This window comes from Trachemys scripta, chromosome 15 (assembly GCF_013100865.1).
Source record: "Trachemys scripta elegans isolate TJP31775 chromosome 15, CAS_Tse_1.0, whole genome shotgun sequence".
NCBI lineage: Eukaryota > Metazoa > Chordata > Testudines > Emydidae > Trachemys > Trachemys scripta.
Window position 1 is genome coordinate 28,600,606 of NC_048312.1, and position 14,748 is coordinate 28,615,353.

At 64.2% G+C, this 14,748-nt stretch overlaps 2 protein-coding genes across 2 annotated transcripts in view; one reads left to right on the plus strand and one right to left on the minus strand.

The window, feature by feature from the left end:
• Window positions 1–1,706: 1,706 nt before the first annotated feature.
• On the plus strand, window positions 1,707–5,501 carry SELENOM (selenoprotein M). Its single transcript, XM_034790955.1, has 5 exons — window positions 1,707–1,904; window positions 3,526–3,561; window positions 3,844–3,878; window positions 4,507–4,585; window positions 4,886–5,501. The coding sequence occupies exons 1-5, from the start codon at window positions 1,803–1,805 to the stop codon at window positions 5,123–5,125; spliced, it is 492 nt and encodes a 163-aa protein (XP_034646846.1). The 5' UTR covers window positions 1,707–1,802; the 3' UTR covers window positions 5,126–5,501.
• A 1,773-nt stretch (window positions 5,502–7,274) lies between these two features.
• The window catches only part of SMTN (smoothelin), a gene marked incomplete at its 5' end in the record, with an annotated part of 32,174 nt that continues 24,700 nt past the window's right edge, over window positions 7,275–14,748 (minus strand). The window contains 2 exons of the mRNA XM_034791473.1: window positions 7,275–8,450; window positions 14,674–14,742. Of these exons, the coding sequence (XP_034647364.1) occupies window positions 8,300–8,450; window positions 14,674–14,742 (220 nt within the window). The remainder of the gene's footprint in view (window positions 8,451–14,673; window positions 14,743–14,748) is intronic.

Here is a 14,748-nt window from a genome sequence, read left to right on the forward strand (position 1 = left end):
GTCTTCAGTTCATTTCTCCTTCACCTCCCTGCCCAAAGAGATACACCTCTACCCCGATATAACACAAATTCAGACATAACACGGTAAAGCCGTGCTCCGGGGGGCGGGGCTGCGCACTGCGGTGGATTAAAGCAAGTTCGATATAACGCAGTTTCACCTATAATGCGGTAAGATTTTTTGGCTCCCAAGGACAGCGTTATATCGAGGTAGAGGGGTACTTGAAAACACCTGGAAACAAAAGGACTGGCCCTGAGCGGGGTGGGGAAGAACTGCTTGACCCAGGCTGGATAGATATCTGGCCTGTGAAGGAATCTTCCTAAGACAATATCTAGGGTGAGGAATTACTATTTGTAACCAATTTCCTTAGTGACGCAAGCTTAGTTTGCATGTTTTGTTTTATTTGCTTGGTAATCTGCTTTGTTCTGTTTGCTATCTCTTTACCACTTAAAATTCACTTTTTATAATTAACAAATTTATTTCTTGTTTATAATTGTGACGAAGTGGGACTGTTCTTAATGTTTCCGCTGAATACTGTGTGGGTGCCTCAGTTTCCCCTATTCATTTCTTAAGTCTCTAGGTGTTGGGATAAAGGCCAGTATGCATAAATGGCCAGCACTCTGTCTCCTAACAACAAATGGCCGGGGCCCTTCCCCCTGCAAGGGGATAGCTAAAGGTGAACAAAGAGTTCAGGTGATCTCCTGGCCCGGGAAAAAGACAAAGGCCAGAAAGAAGGGGCTGGAGGGGGTTTCAGTTTGAAGCTGGCTGGGGACCGGGAGTAAGTGCAAACAGGGTTGTCTGTCTCACTGGGCCCCAGAATGGACCTGGCTGAGGGGTCCCATTCTCTGGACCTACAAGCTCTGTTTTAGACCATGTTCCTGTCATCTAATAAACCTCTGTTTTACTGGCTGGCTAAGAGTCACATCTGACTGCGAAGTGGGGGGTGCAGAACCCTCTGGCTTCCCCAGGACCCTGCCTGGGCGGACTCGCTGTGGGAAGCGCACGGAGGGGCATATGGTGAATGCTCCCAGGAGAGACCCAGGAGGTGAAGCCATGTGAGCGTCTTGCCCTAAAAACAGTCTGCTCCGAGGGAGAGGAGGCTCCCCAAAGTCCTGACTGGCTTTGTGGGGAGCAGTTCCAGAGCATTGCCCCGGGACTCCGTGACAGCAGGTATCCCCTAGGGGCCTTGTCTACACACAACTGGTGCTGGTTTAATTAAACTGGTTTAGTTAACTCCTGCGGGGACACACTTATTTTGATTTAAGAGCAGCTCATTTTGGTTTAGCTTAAACACAAACCTAAATGAAACAAGCCTGGTTTACACTGAAATCAGAGCCTCCACGTGGCCCTTTGCCCCAACTTAATTAAACACCAGCGGTTCTCTCCATTTACCAGGACAATTACCCAGCTGCAGCTGTCCTGGTGCAGGGCCCATGTGCACGCTCTCACGCCGGAATTACCATGACCCCGGTGTGGTGAGGGACGCCCCTAGGTTTCCCTTTGGAGCCAAGTCCTGAGTTAACCTGGGGCCGCTTTGCCCGTGTGGCTGGTGGGGAGCGAACCTGCGTCCCTCCAGCTCCAGCCGGGGACTGTCAGTGGCTGGGGCCCGCTCTGCCCCCCATGCCCCGGGACCGGAGCGCTCCGCGAGGCGCCGTGCCATAGGGAGGGGCCGGAACCCCCCCTCGCGGCCGGACAGGCGGGGGCGCAGCTCCCGGCTTGCACCGCCGCCCTCCCCTCCCTCTGACGTGGCAGCGGCCCCAACAGCAGGCTCCGCTCCGAGCCCCCTGCGCGCCCGGCCCGGCCCCATGCGCCGCCTGCTCCTGCTGCTGGCCGGGCTGCTGGCGCCGCTGCGCGCCTACGAGCCGGACTGGGGGAAGCTGCAGGGGCTGGCCCGGGGCAAGGTGGAGGTAACGGCGGGGGGCGCGGGGAAACACCCGCTGCTTTGGGCTGGAGAGCGAGACGGGCCGGGGTGTGGGGGGATCGGGCCGGGGCGAGCGCTGGGGAGCGAGGGGGCGGGCACGGGGGGATCGGGCCAGGCCGAGCGCTGGGGAGCGAGGGGGCGGGCACGGGGGGATTGGGCCGGGGCGAGCGCTGGGGAGCGAGGGGGCGGGCGGCGGGGGGCGGATCGGGGACTGGGGGCCAGGCCGAGCCCTGGGGATAAGGAGTGGGTCATGCAGGAAGTGGAACGTGGGGTGTCCAGGCAAGATGGGGGGGGGGTGTCCTGCCTCCCCGGCCGGTGTCTCAGCGCATCCCTCTTCCCCAAGCTCTCCCCGCCCCCGAGCGAGGGGGGCCCCGTGAGCGGGCTGCTGGGCCAGCGCTTGGAACCCGAGTAGCCGGGTGGGGGGGAGGCCGATCCCGGGGGGCTGGAGCAGGACCGCCCGCAGCCGGTCGCTGGCTGCTACCTGGGGAGAGGCGCATCACCCGTCCCGGGAGTGAGAGCCTTCTCCTCTGCCGCGCCTTGGGGTACCCCTGCCACCTTGCGGCTCCAGAGCCCAGCTGGACCCCGTGCCGCGGGGGTCTGCCGAACCCCTGGGCGAGGTACCCCAAATCCTTCTGGGGAGAGCTGGGCTGGAACCAGAACTGAGATCTGAGTGCCCCAGACTACATGGGAGAGGAGCTACCACCTGGGTCCCACCTCCACCCGGCGATTAACCAGGGGCAAGTGGCCACTGGCATCCACCCCCCCCATCCCAGGGAGGGGTCCCCGGGAAGCTGGGGAAGGGCCAGCGTGCTGGGATGGGGGGCAGATGACTTGGGGGCAGGGGGCAGTGCTATGGGGCAGCTGGTTGGTGACCACATACCAGTGGAAGGTGGGGAGAGGCACAGCCCTAGTGGGGATGAACCCCCAAACTCTGATTGGGGAAGGGGGTGGAGCCTCCCAATGAGTTCCCCTGGAAACCATTATCATGACCTGTTACTAGGACAACCTGATGCTTGCTTCGTTACCATGGCAACCAGGCATTCTGCTTCTCCTGGTGACCTGGCCCTGGAGACATGGAGGAGCCCAGTGTGGGGCAGGGGCAGGTGGGGAGGGGCCGGGTCCAGGTAGGAGCAGCCCACCCTGCCCAGGGGAGGAGAGGAAGGGTGGCCCCGAGAACTTGGGGGGCCCCTGCTCTGCCACAGGCTCCTTGTGGGACCCTGGCAACTCACTGGCCTGGGGGGTGCAAGCCCTGCACAGCCCCAACCCATTACAGACTGGGAGGAGCTCAGACACCCTGCTGACGGGGGCCATAGAAGGACCAGCTGGGTCTGGGTGGGGTCAGTGGGATGGAGCAGAGGGCAGGATGGGGCCCTGGGATTTGGAGAGGTGCCCTACAGAGGGGTGGGGGTGCAAAGCCAGATTAAGTGGGATTGCAGGGGGCATGTGGGGCTGTGGAAGTAGGTTACAGGTGGGGCTGCAGGGCAATGGGGGGGGGGGGGCTGGTGGAATTGCAGGGGGGGGGTAGGGGGGAGACTGCAATGGGTTTGGGGGGGGGGGGGGGGGGGCCGGGGGCAGCTCTCACCCCCCATGCGCTCCCTTTCCCGCAGACCTGCGGAGGATGATGGCTGAGCCGCCTGAAGGAGGTGAGTGCTGCCGTTCCCTGGGAGCCCCACCCCCTCCACTGGGCTGCCCTATAGGGGACTGGGGCACCCCCTTGGCCTCCTCCTGGGGTCCTTCCTCCCCCAGGTGCTGCTTGTGCTGGGGCCAGGCTATCTCAGTGCTTTGCCAAACCCCTCTGGCAGGATGGGCAGGTGCACAGTTCTCATGCAGCCTCCTGCTTTCCCTGGCGGTTCTGTGGTGTGGGGGAGCCCTCCTGGCCGTTTTGGGGCGTCTCGGGGGCGGCGCTCATCTCTGCTCCCTTCCAGGTGAAGGCCTTTGTCACCGAGGACATCCCTCTGTAGTATCCTTTGCTGGGCCGGGCCGTGGATGGGGAGGGGGTTGGCAACCCTGGGATTTGGCTCCAAGATCCAAGCTCACATTTCCAGCCTGCAAGGCTGTGAACCCCCGTGCGTGTCTGTGGGTCTGTGGCGCCTGCCTGAGTCTGCAGACAGCCTGGGCCAAGAGCTCCCATTCACCCCAGTTGAGTGCTCACTCTGGAGCCCGACGACCATTTGCCACTAACCCGCCCCGCGCTGTGGGATGTGGTGGTGGCTCCAGGGTTGCGGGGGATGGGGGCTCCCTTTACCCTCAGAAGTAGCATCAAGTCCCTGTGCCTGGGGGGAGGGGAAGCAGAGATGCTGAGCCACCTGCTGGAGGCTAAACCCCACACTGCCTCCCACCAGCCCCCTGCTTCCCTAGACACTGTGCTAGGGCCGGTGTCATCCCAGGAGCTAGCCTGGGGGTTGCTGGGCTGCTCAGTGAATCTCACGCCAGCCAGGGGCCCGTGCCCTGCTCTCCCAGCCCAGGGGACACAGAGGACCCTGCAACTTCCAGGCCTGGGGCCCTGAGTCCCCCAGTGGTCAGTGGATGCTGATGCCAGGCCAGGGCCCTGCCCCATCACTGCCAGGATCCTTAAGGGCACCTTCCAGCCACAACCTGGTGATGAAGCATCTCCCTGGAGCCGACCCTGAGCTTGTGCTGCTCAGCTTCAGATACGAGGAGCTGGAGGTAAGAGCTGGCTGGGTGGGGGGAGAGGGTGCTCCTGGGTACTCTTGTCCCAGCCTCTGCCAGCAGGGGGCACTGTGGGGAGCAGGGTGGGAGCTCTGGCTGTGGGGATGCGTTCTGCAGTCATCCTGTGAAAGCCAGTGGGGCTGGCGCTCATGGTGCTGGACTGACAGGAGCCCTGGCCCTAGCTGTGGGAGGGAGTTGAGTTGCTGGCCCAGCTGTGACTAGCAGTGGGCCAGTCAGTGCTGGGCCGGGGCTGCTGGATGTCCGGCACAGCAATCCCTGGTTTGTTTGTTTTTGCAGAGAATTCCCCTGAGTGACATGAGCCGGGAGGAGATTAACCAGCTGGTGCAGGAGCTGGGATTTTACCGCAAGGAGGCACCTGATGCCCCAGTGCCTGAGGAGTTCCAGCTTGCCCCAGCCAGGCCTCTGCCCACCCTGCAAGCGAAGGAGCAGAGCCCTGGAGCACCCTCCCCCGCAGCTCCCGCAGCCAAGAGCGAGCCCCCCAGGAAGCCTGGCAACCAGGAACACCCAGATCTATAGAGAGCAGCCAAACGTGGGCATGGGGAGGGGTGTGCGGACTGGAGCTGTGCATCCACCCCACTGGTAGGGGTGACACAGCTTCTGCCCCCAGGGGGCGTTGTTCAGGGCACAACATGGTCTATACCAGCCCTGGGTCAGCTGCCCTCCCCTGGCTGTTAACAGGCAGTCCCGTGGCACCCGGACCAGCCTGCTAGTGCTTCTGTGCTGTGTCAGGGCCCCCTGCCTGCAGGGACAGAATGAAGCCCTCAGCTGAAAGCTCTGGGTGCTGAGGGTGGATGAGCTGAGTCCCAGAGGGCACCGGGTCGCTGCCCCCTGCCATCTGCGCTGTGGTCCACGGGCTTGTGTCCAGAGCTGGAATAAAGGCCCCTTCACCCCACCTGGTGCAGTGTGTCGTCTTCTTGTGGGGGGGTGTCTGTCAGAGCCCTACCCCACGCGTGCGTTAGGAGGGCCTGTCCCATGCAACTGGCTGGCCCTGCACAGCTGGAGCCAGTGTGGGGTGGGAGCGACTGGTGGTCCTCGCAGGCTGGGCTCAAGTCGGAGCCATGCTCTGGCCCAGGCAGCGGGCGGGGGAGGGGGGCTACAGAGCCCCCCCGGCTCATTACAGCAAACGCCCCCCCATCAGCACAACAGGGGCTCTGGGTGGGGGGCACGGGGAACCAGCACTGGAGACAGGCTGCAGCTGGTGGCTCCAAGGGGGGGCTCAGACCAGAGCTGGGGCTGTTAGGGGCTGCCCCCTGCTGGTTCCCCAGCTGCAGGGGAGGGAAACCCCCTTGCTGGGCCTGGCCCTGGCTGATGGACAGAGCAGGAGCTGGGCCCTGCAGCAGAGCCAGGGGCCGCGTCGGGGTCTGCCCTGTGTCCAGGACATGGGTTGGTGGAGCCGGGCCGGGGCTCCGCTCCCTCCCTCCCTCCCAGCTGCTCCCTTGGTGGGAGCTGGAGCAGCACCTGCCTTCTAAACACAGGTCTGGGCTTAGCCCAGCCCAGCCCGTGCTGGGGATCTCAGCCATGGATGGGAGCCAGCGGGGAGGGGGAGGACGAGTGCCTGATCCTGGGAGCCAGAGCAGAGGGGATGTGGGTGCGGCTCAGCCAGGAATACACCTGGCAGTGACACTCAGAAACAGTGCAGCCACTTCAGCTGCAGCCTGGCTTCAGGAGCCCCCCATCCCTCACACCTGGCCCCTGCAGGAACCTGGCCCAGGGACACCAAGAGGGCAGCGGACAGGCCCATCTGCCTCCTCCCCTAGGCTCCAGCCCTGCTGGTTGTTCCGGGAGGCTCTCAGCCCACGGGGATCCACTTTGCAGCCATAGCCACGGGGTTGGGGGTGGAAAATAGGGGATAGGGCCTAGAGCCCACCGGCTGTGGGGCTGCAACCATCACAGGTGAGCTGGTGGTGGAGAGGGGAGCAGGGCCGAGGGACTGGAGCTGGCCACAGCGCCTGCTGGCAGGGAAGGGAGCTGGCCAGGCCAGAAGGGGGCAGAGCTGCAGGTGAGAGAACGCAGGGCCCTTCCCCTAAAGGAGAGAGAGGCACATGGTATGCATGCCCCATGCCTCCCCCGGCAATGGGAGGGTAGCAGCGCTAACCAGGGCAGCCTGCAGCACCAGGGCAGTGGGAAAAGGGCCCCACTGCATTACCATAGCCAGCAGGCAGCCCTCTGCCCACCCAGGGGTGACAAGGCCCTGCACCCCCAGCGTCCTGCAACCCACCCGGACTCTCAGCCCGCCAGTAAAGCAGAAGGTTTATTTAGACGACAGGAACACAGCCCAGCACAGGTCTTGCAGGTACAGACAACAGGACCCCCTCAGTTAGGTCCATCTTAGGGGTCCCAGGGACACCACAGCCCTGTTGGGAAGCCTGATCCCCAATTTCCCACCCAGCTCGAAACTGACTCCCCTTCCAGCCCCTCCTCTTCTGCTTTGTTCCTTTCCCTGGGCTAGGAGGTCACCTGATTCCTTTGGTCTCCAACACCTTTAGCTATCTCCTTGCAGGGGTGAAGGGCCCCAGCCATTAGTTGCCAGGAGACAGAGTATTGGCCATTTATGTACACTGGCCCTTTGCTCTGCAACAATCTCACCCCCTAGAGACTTAAGAAATGCATGGGGAAACTGAGGCACCCACACAGTATTCAGAGGAAACATGAAGAACAGTCCCAGTTTGTCACACAAGGAGCAGAGGGCAGGCCCTGTATAACACAACTTTATTGTCGGGCTGGTGGTGATACAAGTGTCTATGCAGGTGTAGAAATGGTTACACAATCGGCTAGTGGCACTTGAGTGCAAAGGGCCCAGAGTCAGGTTGGAGGGCTGGGAATCAAGTGGGAGGTGCCAAGCCCCGGGGGGCTGCCCCACTGGGAAGGGCCTATGCCCCAGGAGCCCACCCCCTCACCAGGTTCCAGTCCAGCTCCCCAGGGCAAAGGGGCTGTGGGTCCCAGCAATGGCGGTGCCTCATGGGGGTGGGGGTGAGCAGCAGGCAGCAGCGTGCCAATGTGGGAACTGCCCCCCGGGGTGGGCACAGTGCTGAGCATGGAAGTTGCCAAGGGAGAGGGCTGCAAGCAGGAGCGTGAGCAGCATCCTTCTGGAGGGCACCTCCCCCCGAGGGCAGAGAACCCCACCCCCTACGTATGCTGCATCCAGCGACCCAGGCCGCTCCCTCACCTGCCCACCTAACTCCAGCGAGAAGGCCCTGGGCCAGATGTCTACAGCACCAGGCGGCGCCCAGGGCCACAGCCAGAGAGGGCAGGGCCTTGGCCCCACAGCCAGCCTGAGACGTACACAGGGCTCTCCCAGCCCCGGGGCGGGGGGAGGGGGGGTATTGCACAGCATAAAAACAATTCCTTTAACATGAATAACTTAAAACAATACTATATAAAGCACAGGGCAGGGGGGTGATAGCCAAGCTGGCAGGGGGACCAGGCCGGGACCATGGGGACTCAGTTTGCCATGGGACAGAGGAGCAGCTGGAGGGAGCTCGTAGCATGGACAGAGGGGCCAGAGCACAGACAGTGCAGGACCAGTCTCTTGGCCTCACCCAGGCCCCTCAGGGCAGCCTGGTGGCTGGGCAGGTCTGCTGGGGGCAGGCAGCCCCCCTCTGCACACCTGGGTCCCTGCAGGAGGGCAGCAGGAGTCTATTCACGCTGCAGCCGTGCCCAGGGCAGCAGGGGCAGGACGGGGAGGGGGCTCTAGAACTCTTTCTGCCGCAAGCGTAACTCATGGCGCCGCAGGTGGTTGTAGAGGGACTGCACGTAGGTGAAGACGCACTTGGAGTCTGGCCTCTTCCCCATGATCATCATGTCTTCCACCTCCACCAGGGGCATGCAGTCAACCAGCATCCTGCGGGTAGAGGGCAATGAGCCACGGGCACAACTGCCTCCTGCAGGTCAGCCCCTGCCCTGCCAAGAGCCTCCACCGCACACACCCCCCCCCGCCGAACCCCCCCCCAGCCCCCCCCCAGTCCCAGCCCCCAAGCACCAGGCCTTGCTCACATCCTGCATGGCCTCCTGCCCAGAGGCACTAGCCCACCACCCAGGGCTCCCTCCACAACCAGCAGCCCGCTAGGCCCACCTGGCATGGGTAACCCTGGTGCATCAGCCTCTCCCTTCAGTTAAACATCTCGGACAAATGCACGCCCAGGCAGGTGGGGTGCCCACCAGCGCAGCTTCTCCTTGGGCCTGCCCACACAACCCACTGTCCGGCCCCTGGACTCTCACCAGCCAGCCAGGCACTTGGCCCCATCACCCCCACAGCTGGCACCTGCCACATATCCCGCTCTCTCTCCTCACAGCCCTCCTTGCCCCCTCTCCCACATCCCTGCCCCTCTCCCCCTGAGCTTGAGGTGACCCCAGGCTCGCTTGCCTCAGTTGCCTGGCTCCCGGGGCCTCCCACTCAGGTGTGGAGCTAGGGCTAGTGCCCATTGCATTTAAACCTTGGTCCTGACTTGAATGCAGCTGCCCGCACGGAGCCCCAGGCCATTCCACATCCCCCTGGCCTCGCCGCTCGCCTCCAGCCTGTGGTGCCCAGAGGGGCCATGCCCTCAGCCTGTGTGTTAACCTGTTCCTGGGATGTGCCCAGAGAAAGGAGACTGCCCCCCACACTGCCCGGCTGGTGACCTGAAGTGTCCCCCCTCCCCTGTCACTGTTCTAAGTCCTTGAGTCCCATGGCAGCCTCCTCCCTTGCCTGGCCCCTCTGACAGGAACGGGGCAGCCTGCAGCTTCAGCTCCAGTGCCAGCCATGGGGCAGCAGGCACCCAGAAGAAGGGCAGACGTTGCATGAACCCCTGACCCCACACACCGCAGAACTCACCCCCTCTCCCCACAAGAGCCTCCTCCTCCACAGCTCCTCCCTGTGCTCCCTCAATCCCCCGTCCCCTCCCCCCCTGCCGCCAATGGCACGCTGAGAACCCTGCCACCAGGGCCCCTTCGCCCCGGGGTGGGCGGGCCCCTTTCCCCACACCCCCCACCCCACCCGGCGCCCCCCCCCCCCCCAATGTGCACAATCATCCCACTGGCATCACGGCAGGTGCCCCGGGCAAAGGGCCTGATCCTGCTAATGCCCTCAACTCCCAGCCTCACGGCCGATGGCTTGGACAGATCGCAGGGTCAGGCCCAGGGTAGCCCAAGGCCTCCAACGGCAGCTGGCACTGCTTGCCCGCCCCTCCCCTTCCCCAGCTCTGGCCGGCAACTGGCAGTGTTGGAGCGACCCAGGCAGGCCCCCAGTGGCTGATGGGGCTGCCGCTCTGCTCCCTAACACTCCTGATTGCGAACTGGCTGCCCGTGGGGCTGTGCGCCAGGCAGGCCGCAGTGCCTGAGCCTGGGGCGAATGGGCACGCTCCTGCCTTGGCAGACTCCCCTCCCTGCCCCGAGAAACCCATTTCCTTACAGCTCCCCAGGCAGAGGCGGTGACTCCATCAGCCCTGGGCTGAGGCTCGCCCCTGGCCTAACAGCAGGGGATTTTAAGCCTGGCTGGGATACAAGCTAGGGGAGTGAGTGGGTGCAGACGGGCAGTCTCGGCACTGCATGGGCAGAGGCACATCCCACATTGCCACACCTCCCCCGCAGCCCACCCAGGTCCTTCCAGGGCTGGTCAGCGCCCAGAGCCCATTCAGTTCTTGGCCCTTGTGCCACGCTGCACGCCCCACTAAACAGCTCAGCTGCGACCTGCTCTGGCTCACCCCCCCCCGGGAAATACCCAGCCCTGCCCCCCGAGCCAGACCCAGGGCAGGTGCAGAGTGGAAGGAAGCAGGAGCCTGGTTTTGCAGCTTCCCCCAGGGATGACAGCGCCAACCCAGCCTGGCACACAGCAGCTCCTGGCACAGGCCTGCCTGGGCTCCACCCACCAACAGCTCCTGTGCCGTCCTTCCCAGAGCAGGAGGGACGGCCCTGCCAGCACACCCCATGCCAACGGGGCAAGGGTGAGAAATGCTACCCCAGAGCTGCCCAGGGCCCACAGGCAGCCAATCAAGGTGAGGCCCAGGGAGACCACAGGTCCCAGCCTGCAGCTCAGCACCAGGGGAGGCAATGCATGCTGGGAGTTGTAGTTCCTGCACCGTGGCCAAAGCAGAGAGGGGCACAGTTATGGTGTATTAACTCCCTGCGAGCAGCCAGGGCAGAAACCGCGCCTGGAGCAAAGAGAACTGGGGCTGCAAAGGGAGCGGGAGCTCAGCTACGACCCAAACACGATCCCCCAGGCTACACTCAGCCAAACGCTGCCAAGAGCAGACGAGCCGACCAGGCACTGGCCAGGGTGCCAGGCCTGGAACCCAGCCAAGCTGCGCCCCTCGTAGGGGGCACCTCATCTCCTTCCCCCGGAGGGCTGCTCTGCAGGGGAGGCGGTGAAAGACTCAAGGCTGAGCCCATGGGGTGCCTGCCAGACCCACCTTCAGCAGCATCATGGAAGCCCTGGGTGCAGTGCTGGGGGTCTGGGCCACAGCACAAGAATGGGTTAACCTCTGGAGCAGGATTGCTAGTGTTGTACCAGCCCCTCGCCTGCCCCAGGGGCACATAGCGCCCCCCACCTCCCCAGGAGCGGGTGCAGGGGAAGCTGCAGCAGAGACAGATGTTATTGTAGCAGTGGGTGGGGGGCAGCCCAGGCCGGGCATGGCCCAGACTCCCTGTCCAGCACGACCCTGTTGGCCCAGAGCTCCAGCGCAGGCTCCCAGAGGCAGATTCTGCTGGGAGCCATTGGCACGAGCCCCAGGGCCACCGCAGCTGTTGCAAACAGTGCAGGAAAGGGGAGGGGGAGGCTCCCCTGAGCCCCATGCTGGCTGGCCAGGCTCTGCTACCTGGGACTGGAATGGGGGGAGTGGATTTTAAAGGGGCAGCTGGCTAAATCATGGAGCAGTAGCAGGGGATGCACTGGAGCTCTGCAGCGATGCCAGGCCCCCCAGCAGAGAGCAGCAGCCTGGCGCACAGGAGGGGGAGAGGGACGAGCCTGAAGGAGTGGAGCTGGTAACCTGGTGCCAGGCCTTGCCCAGCTCGCGCTCAGGGGAGAGACGAGCCTGAAGGAGTGGAGCTGGTAACCCAGTGCCAGGCCTTGCCCAGCTCGCGCTCAGGGGAGAGCCACGCATTCAGGGACATCCCAACTGCAGAGGGAGCAAGGGCTGGTGGGGTGAGCACAAGCCTGGAGCCAGCGTCCCCCTCCCCAGTGCTGGCACAGACCCCCAGACCAGCTGGCCGGCCCAGCGGGGGCTGGGGTGAGACCGAGGGCCCAGGCGGCTCGTGCCTGTAAAGCGCTGAGCAATCCCTGTGTGGAAGTGCTGGAGGGGGATGAAGGATCCCTCTGCCCCCAGCCATCAGCCCCTTCTGCTGAACAGGCCTGGGCACCGGGCGCAGCAGGCTGGGGAGACGCCTGGCAGCAGGAAGGAACAGCCCCTGGCGGTGGCAGCTGCGGGTACAGCAGCAGGCTGCTGTGTAGCCAGCACCCAGGACCCCCAACTCACTGGGAAACAGCCCCATCACCCAGAAGACCCCTCCCCACCCCTCCATTTGTCCGGGCACTGAGCAGCGATGGTGGAGGCTGGGAGAGCCTGGCCCATGCCACCACCATGGTGCTTGGCCCAGCCAGCTCCCTGGCCGGGGCTGAGGCCAAGCCCAGCTGATCACAGCCATGGTGCCTGGCGCAGGCTTCCTACCAGCACGTGGCTGATTTCCTAGGAGCCAGGCCTTCCCTGCGCTGCTCAGGCCCGGGACAGAGCCCAGAGCAGGAAATGCCCCCCACCGAGGCTGGCAGGGGGAGGGGCCTGCCCCCAGGGCCTCAGAGACCCCATGCCTGACTCCCCTCCCAGAGGCAGTAGAGTACCTCTCCCCTGCCCCAGCGCCCTCCCCCAAGCTCAGCCCCACGGTGCTTTAGAGGGAGTCTCAGTCCCCTCCCAGCCCCTCCTCGGCCTGCATGGTGCAGGGCTGAGATCACTCAGCAGCCTTCCAGCCAGGGCGCTCCACGTGCTGCCCCGCCACTGATTAGCCCCTTCAGCATCCTCCCACCTCTGCAGGTGGGGAAACCGAGGCACCACTTGCCCAAGGTCTCTCAGTGAGCCGTGGCAGAGCTCCAGCCACCAGCCGTTTGCTGCTGACGCCACGTGTGCACCCCTTGCAGGGTGTTATTCTCCCAGCCCAGGCCGCCTGGGCACGGCAGGGCGGTAAGGCAGTTGGGGGAAGTTGAGATGGACTCGGAGCCTGCAGTGCTGGCACATGAAGTGAACGGATGCTGGCCTGCGGCAGAACAGCTGGGAGCTGCTGCTCACTACTGCGCCCAGCTGCAGCAGCCCGGCTCCCCCTCAGCCAGGGCCACCGCAGCCAGCTGGGTACCCACAGGTGAACCCCCCAGCCCTGCACGCAGAGCTTCCCCCCCGCCTCCCGCTCTCGCCAACACCTGCTGATCTGCACCCAGGGAGGGCTCAGCCCCGCCCACCTGGCCTAGCCCCTGTACACGCTCGGTGCACACGCAGTACCCAGCCCCGTCACACCCAGCTCGGCGCTCCTGCCAGGACCACTGGCGCTGGGAGTGAAAGGGGCTCGCTGGCCCAGCGGCGTCCAGGCATTTGGCCGAAAGCACCAAGATGGGGCAGGCATTGCCCTGCACCCCTCCCCGCACAATGCCTGCTTGCTTCCACCAGCAAGACTGGCACCGGGTCTGCTGGGTAGTACCAGCACCGCTCAGGACATTCAGCACAGAGCTCCGGGGGTGGGGGGGGGTAAGGGCTTCTGCCCCCCCAGCCCTGCCCACTTAACTACCCCAGAGGCCCTCTGCCCTGCAGCTCCCCTCCCGAACAGCTGGGCCGATGCCGACCCCTCCTGCTCCGGGCCTAGGCCCCAAATGGTTCTTTCGCTGTACTGAGTCCTGCACTGCAGCAGAGTGGGCAATCACTGCCGTGACATCTCCAGCCTCGGGGGCCCTACTGGCTCTGGGGGGCTTGGAGCCCAGGTGCCCCCGGCCAGCAGCTGCTGCGCCCCTTGGTTCCAGCACCTCTGGAAATGCAGCCCCTGGCAGCTGGCTCCCTCCCCCCCGCGGCACCGGTCCGGCTGGGTTCGTGATGGAAAAGCTCCAGGCAGCCTCAGGAGAATCCCTGCCCTTATAAAGGCATAGTTGAGCCTGCAGCGCGCGGGCGGCTCCAGCGGGAGCAGAGATGCCCCCAGACAGGCTCAAACACTAACAAGGAGCAGCGTGATGGACGTGCCTGAGTCACACTTTCCAGGCTCCCTGCTCCCATCGCCTGCCCATATATGACGAGGAGGCACCTTGCAGTGGGAGGGCTGGCTCACCTCGCCTGAACCCCGGCTCAGCCTCGCCGGCCTGCGGCACAAGGCTGGGAGCGGGCGCCCGGGGCGAGAAGGCTGCTCTGGCGGGACACAGACTGAGGAAGCACCAGGCCCAGGAGTTCACTAGCCCCCTGGCCCTGCCAGCACGAGCAGTGGGGCGGGGAGGGCTGCAGAAGTCGCGCTGCCAGCCCTCGATCCAGCACCTGGCTGCTGCGGCCCAGGGAGAGGTGTAATTAAAGCAGCAGTTCAGAACAGCCCCCGGTGCCCCACATCCCGGGCTCAGAGAGCTGGGGAGGGAAATCTCGTCAAGGCGCCCCTCTGCCTGGTGGGGGCCAAGGCTGTGGCTCAGCCGGAGTGTGGTGCTGGGGGGCGATGATCTGGTCCCCTCCCCAGCCCCCATTCTAGACGCTGACACTCGGGCAGTGTTTCAGGGCAGAGTCAGTCTGGCTAACAGTGCTCTGCCCCTTAGCGCCCTGACTTCTGGCCTGCTCTCTGGGAAGAGGAGTGTGCCCCCCAGACCCCCCCCCCATGGATGGCAGGACTCACCCCCCCCTCCCCTGACCTACTGCACAGCTGCACCTGGGCATTACCAGGCTCACCCCTGCCCTGCCCGCTAGCCCCCAACTCAGCACAGCGCAGCCAGGCCCCTCGCTGCCCCCTCCGAGCCGGGGCTGGGCGGTAGATTGAGAGGAAGATTCTCACCATCGCTCCCGGGGGTGTAAAAAGGCTACGATTTTTTGGTTTTGACCAGCCCCTTCTGGACCAGGCAGCGATAGAACTCCTGAATGTATGTGTACACACACTTCCAATCCGGCTCGCGCATCCGGACCATGTCCTCCACGTCCAGCAACTGCGGACAGTCTGCGTGCTTCCTGGGG